We start from the raw sequence: 6,000 nt of genomic DNA on the forward strand, positions 1-6,000 counted from the left end.
AACCCTGAAGCTGCTTTGGTTCTGGTCCTGGCTCTGTCTCTTACAGAGCAGGGTAATGGTCTGGACCTCAGTTTCCCCCATCTGTGAGACGAACACTAGCTCCCTTCCTCACAGAGTTGTGAAGACCAGTGGCGTCAGAGGCGTAGCTTAAACTCCATGCATAGCCGAGCACTTGATAGTGGAGAGGACTAAGAATGGCTTCTTCACATTGGCAGTCTGTTACCCGCAGTTAGTTTCTTCTTCAGGTCTTTTCTCCCCTGTAAGGCATGTGTACTGTTACACCACAACCCCCCTTTTTTTGAGACGGGGCCTTGTGTAGTCCAAGCTCTCCTTGAACTCACTGCATCGCCCAGGCTGTCCTCAAACTCATGTGATCCTCCTGCCTCAGCCTCCCCAGTGCTCGCATCACAGGCCTGCACCACTGTGCCTAGTGTATTACTTCCTTAGAAGGGCTGTAGTAACTTGCGCCAAGCTAATTAGAGAGCGAGGCACGGTGGCACCTGCCTGCAATCCCAGCACTCGGGAGGCTGCAGTAGGAGGAGTGAGAGTTCAAGGCCCGCCTGTGGTAACAGTGAGACCCCGTCCAAGTATTAAAAGACTGGATTAGAACCCTGGTACTGATGAGGCCTATCGTCAACAATTAGCTTGAAAAGCAGGAAGATCTCAAGTGTGACACTAAGAATTCAGGGGCAGGGGTTCGATTCCATTTTCAGTGTGGTTTCTTCTTCAGGAAGGAAGTGTTGAGGTTGAGGTGCCCGTGCCCAGGTACCTGTTCCCAGCGAGCGCAGAAGGACCTCAGGGAGGCACCATAGCGCCTATGACCGGAACCATCGAAAAGGTAACCAGGCGGCAGGTGCAGAGCGTGTGGTCACACTCCGTCACATACGCGTGTCCTCCGTCCTCTCCAACTCTGGCTCGCTGGACAGCATCCATTTCAGGAAAACAAAGGGATCCATTATGGATTCGAGTTCCAAATCTCAGTCTGTCTCCAGCAAAAGTAGCTACTCATCTCACTTGTGGTAAAGGTGACTGTTTTTTGGGTTTGGTGCTGGAGATTGACCCCAGGAGCCTGTGCGTGGTCAGGTGTGCTCTGCCACTGGGCTGTACCCCTAAGCCAAGGTTTCTGGGTTCTTTCCTAAGTGTTTTTTATTTTAATTTTTATTAGGACTTGCTTGCAGGATATGGTTACATTCATACTACAGTGTTGGTTCAGGTGCATAACACATTTTAATCCTCTTTACACTCCCCTTCCTCCCTCCCTGCCCTGGCCCCCCATCTGCTAGTTCTGAAGGTGAAAATATTCATCAAAGCACAAATAACATAGTGCCCGGAGTATAGCACGTGCTTAGTATGCATGAGGGCCTGGGTTCAATTCCCATCCCACATGCGCACACATGCAAAGGTGCAAACAGTCCAAATTGCCTGGTTTTGTTTTGTTTGTTTTTGAGACACAGTCTTGCTGTGTAGTACAGGCTGATCTCACAGTTACAGCAGTCTTCCTGCCTCAGCCTCCTGAGTGCTGAGAGTACAGGCATGCGCACCACACCCAGCTCCCTAAGTAGTTTTTAATGTTAAATTTTTGTTTTGTTTTGTTTGAGACAGTGTTTCACTATAATTCAGGCTGGGGTTGAGCTCACTATGTAGCACAGACTGGCCTCGAACCCGCTTCAGTCCTCCTGTCTCAGCCTCCTGAGTTCTGGGATTAGAGTCATGCACCACCATGCCGTTTGGTCCTCTTTTATGAAGACACTAATTCCTTGCCATCTCCCAGAGGCCCATTTACACATGTAAAAATGGCTGGGGATATAGCTCAGCAGCATAAGTGCCTGCCTGGCAAGCACAAGGTTGTGAGTTTGATCCCTGGTACCAATATATAGATAAAAGTATTTTTCTGGGATTGCTGATAAATTTAATTCTTTCACATGAGGATTGTCTACACACTTGACTACCTAGGGCCCTGAAGACTTGAAACACTATCCTAGATAACCTCCAAACTAGAAAACCAGTCAAGTCAGGCATGATGGCACATGCCTGTAATCCCAGCACTCAGGAGGCTGAGGCGGGAGGATTACTGAAAGTTCAAGGCCAGCTTGGGCTACATAGTGGGTTCAAAGCCAGCCTGAACTGCACAGCAAAAGCCTGTCTCAAAACAAGCAAACATACAAGAAAACCAGTCCAGACCTGTGCCTGGAAGGGTACATTTGTGTCTGTTAGTCCTCTGTCAGTGAATTGTCTTGCTTGTATATTCATGAAAAAGACAGGAGACCTAGGAAGTGGATTCTTCTGATTTAAGCAGACCAGATGGCTTGGGAAGAAGAGACTCAGCCAAGCAGGCCTGGGCCTGCAGGTGTCGCCTGCAGTGTCAGATTGACCCCGGGTCTTGGGCTCGCACCCATACCCTTAGCTTTGGCATATGACAACCACAGAGACGCAGCTTCTGCTTGGAGCGTCTGTGTTCTGGCTCTGCAGACCACCGAGAACCTCTCTTTGTGTCTTTAATTATTTTCACTTTCCTCTGAACCTCTAGGTATTTGTGAAAGCTGGAGACAAAGTAAAAGCTGGAGATTCTCTGATGGTTATGATCGCCATGAAGATGGAGGTGCGTGAAATCATGGGCTGAGCTGAGCAGTAAACCTTGAGAATTATCATATCAAATTGTTCCTTTGCTTACACTGGAAGTTAGTACTGTTTTAAATATTAAGAGCTGCAGATTGGCAGCATCAAGCTGTCATCAGAAGGAGCTGAAGCAGGAGGATTCGCAAGAGTTTGAGGCCAGCCTGGGCTGTGTTGTGAGAACCTATTTTAAAAACCCCTAGATGATTCTGTCTCTAAATACATTTTCATTGCAGTGTTGTGAAGCTGTGCCTGCTATATTCCAATTATGAAATTAGCATTCACCAAATGTAACTCTTGGTTTTCTATAGCTGAACTCGGGATGCCCAGCATCAGTATTGGTGTGAAAACCTGGATCACATTAAATTAGTTGCTTAGGGCTGGGGGTGGTTGGAAATCACAGAAGGTGAGAGCTTCTCAATCTACCCACGCTCTGCCCAGCTCCATCACTGCCCTCACGATCCACGCCAGCTGCTGGGGAGAGGGGTCCACCCTTGCATGGGTCACTGTAGTGTCCGAGCAGTGACTGACCAGACCATGAATGTGTTACCGTGGGCTGAGGTGTATAAAAGAAAGAAAGGAAGTCCGGGAGGCAGAGAGCCGAGGAGACACCCGAACCGTCGGCCCCCTCCTCGCTCTGCCATCCTGACGTGGCAGGTGCTCAGTGGTGACCCTGCTTGTGTCTCTGCAGCATACCATCAGGGCTCCCCAGGCCGGTACAATAAAGAAGGTGCTCTACACGGAGGGCTCCCAGGCTGACAGACACTCTCGACTGGTTGAATTCGAGGAGGAAGAATGTGACAAAAGGCAATCAGAATAAACCTCATTGCAGACATGGCCAGCTGTGCAGAATCTTCTCTATGCCGAAACTGGGTGATGCCTCCACCTTCCCTCGGCCTCCTCCAGAGCAGGTGTGCCACACAGACAACCATATGAGTGGGCTGAAACCCGTCACATAGGAGAATCATGTGCGCGGGCCCCAGTGCAACACTAAATTATCTCACGGGATTTCGTCTTAATAAAATGGAATTCTACTTTTTCATTATGAGGAGCTAATGTGGTTTGTTTCTGCCTCTGTAGGATCTGGAGGGAGGGGGTGTAGCAGTTCAGATGAGAACAACCAGAAGCAAAAGGTCATTTAATTAAACAAGTGCCTTCTCAGTTACAATGGTGCTGAACATGGAAAATAACATATTTCAGAGACAGCTGTCCTGGAGCTAAACTCAACTAAGATTTATTTTGCAAAGAGTAACTTACTAGGCAGTTTAAACATAAGGATGTTCTAGTCTTTGCAAATGGAAATTTTCTCTTTAAACTTTTTTTTTTTTTTTGTCTTTTTCCTTTTTATCGGTACCGGGAATCAAACCCAGGACTGCCTGCTTGCAAGGCAGGCGCTTATGCTGCTGAGCTAAATCCCCAGCCCCCAAATTTTTTTTTTTTTTTAGACAAGGTCTCACTCCTACAATTCAGACTGACCTTGAACTCACTTTGTAGCCCAGGCTGGCCCGGAACTTGTAGTGATCTCCCTGTCTCGGCCTCCCAAGTCCTGTGAATTTTATTTCTTTCCTGTTTGTATTAAGTTTATTGGTACATTTTAGATATACGTAATGATCACATTCAACATAGGGAATTTGTACCTGTACATTATAGATCTTGATTCCTCTTTTTAACTTCTCCCTCCCTCAGCCCTTCTTCCCCTCCTTATTCACAAAGCTTTATTTCTTTTGTTCAGATTTTAAGTTCCTGTATTTTCATGTATTACATATTTGCTGAATTTGCTGAATTTCCTGAATACATAGGCTATATTAAATGTTGCGGCAGCTACACAATACAAAAGAGAGTTTTTGTACTTTATGGTACCCATAGTTTCGTTGAAAAAATATGACATAATCATGTCAAAAGTGTATTATATAAGAAAATATTAAATCCAAAGTTAATGGTGCTCCAGGCCATAAGCAAGCAATCCCATTGACAAACCATCAGTGAGACAGATACCAAACACTGAGGTCGGAAATGCTGGGTTTCCAACTACATCTGAGCTCCCGTTTCTGCCTCAGCAGCTGGGTGAGCGAGGCTGAGGGCCCGGTGAGGGATGGGTGCTTCCCCAGCTGGGCTGAGGAGCTGCCTCTGTGGGCAGGTGTGACCCGGGCGGGGCTCACAAGCGGGAGCCCAGGGCCAAGAGGGGGGTGCAGAACTTGTGGACCAGAAATGAGGAAGGGCCAGGGCAAGATGTGTTCTACCCTAGAGAGCAGATCTGGCTGGTGAGGGAGAGGTGCCTCAGGGATTCCTAGGAAAGATGCAGGGTTTGGTTGGGGCCACATTGCCACTGGAACCAAATGGGGTGGTGATTACAGCGATCCTCCTGCCTCAGCCTCCCGAGTGCTGGGATTACAGATGTGCGCCATTACACTGGGTCAAATACTTTTAATTAAAATACAAGGGAAAGGGGCTGGGGATTTAGCTCAGCGGCATAAGCGCCTGCCTTGCAAGCAGGCAGTCGTGAGTTCGATCCCCGGTACCAGTAAAAAGGAAAAAGACGACAAAAAAAAAAAAAGGGAAAATTTCTGATTGCTATTTGTTGCCTTTCAAAGAATGCTGTTTGTGTCCTGCAGGGGACTTAGGTGAACACGTTCCCTAAGCAACTGTCTTGACAAGAAGCACACAGAGGAAGCTCACAGCTGCCAGCTCCGGGCCTGGTATGCTGTTGGAACTCATGCGTTAGCGTCATCCCCAGTTGTGATGTTGAATGAACAAAGCTGCCACTCACGTGAACCCACACTCATTCTACAGACTTCTAGCCACATGTGGCAGTGCATGCCTGTAGTTCCAACTACTCAGGAGGCGGAGGCAGGAGGGTCGCTGAGTTTGAGGCCAGCCTGGGCGACTTAGCAAGATCCTGTCTCAAAACATGCACGTGTAGTCCTTGGGATCCCGCCGTGGCGGAGGGTGCACTACGGTTGATCAAGGGTGAAGGGCACACACCACCTGCACACTGGTGGCATGGGAGGCTGGGGGTGGGGAGACCCCCCTTTGGGTCAGGAGGGGCAGTGACACTAGACCCGAGGCTTCAGAGGCTCTGGAGGACAGCCAGCAGCCAGCAGCCAGCTACTGTAGAAAGGTGGGAAGTGCAGAGGCGCTGAGCGTGCCAGGCAGGTGTGGCAGCCAGAGGATTGCAGTGGACTTGGCAGAAGCTGGGGAGGTGGCACCCAGCAGGGAAGCGGCTGACCCCACCTGGGAGGCAGTGGGCTGCTGAGATTTTCACAGCGTGCTTTCCCTGCTGTGTGGAACAGGGCCAGGATGGGCCAGCACAGTTCTGGGACTTCAGAGGACTTCTGGCCTGGGCACTTAGGGCTGCAAGGCCTAGGGATCGGTCCCCAGCACCAGAAA

General features: G+C 49.0%; 1 protein-coding gene across 7 annotated transcripts in view; it reads left to right on the top strand.

Annotated features, from left to right (window-relative positions):
- Mccc1 (methylcrotonyl-CoA carboxylase subunit 1) overlaps positions 1-3,658 on the top strand; it is a 60,113-nt gene extending 56,455 nt beyond the window's left edge. For all 7 annotated transcript variants that reach the window (XM_003477119.5, XM_063224364.1, XM_063224363.1 and 4 more), the window contains 3 exons: positions 731-838; positions 2,528-2,599; positions 3,305-3,658. In XM_003477119.5, coding sequence (XP_003477167.2) covers positions 731-838; positions 2,528-2,599; positions 3,305-3,433 — 309 coding nt within the window. In that variant the 3' untranslated portion in view covers positions 3,434-3,658. The remainder of the gene's footprint in view (positions 1-730; positions 839-2,527; positions 2,600-3,304) is intronic.
- The last annotated feature ends 2,342 nt before the right edge of the window (positions 3,659-6,000 follow it).

This window comes from Cavia porcellus, unplaced genomic scaffold (genome assembly GCF_034190915.1).
Source record: "Cavia porcellus strain 051 isolate PalLab524CR breed Dunkin Hartley unplaced genomic scaffold, mCavPor4.1 scaffold_14, whole genome shotgun sequence".
Lineage (NCBI taxonomy): Eukaryota > Metazoa > Chordata > Mammalia > Rodentia > Caviidae > Cavia > Cavia porcellus.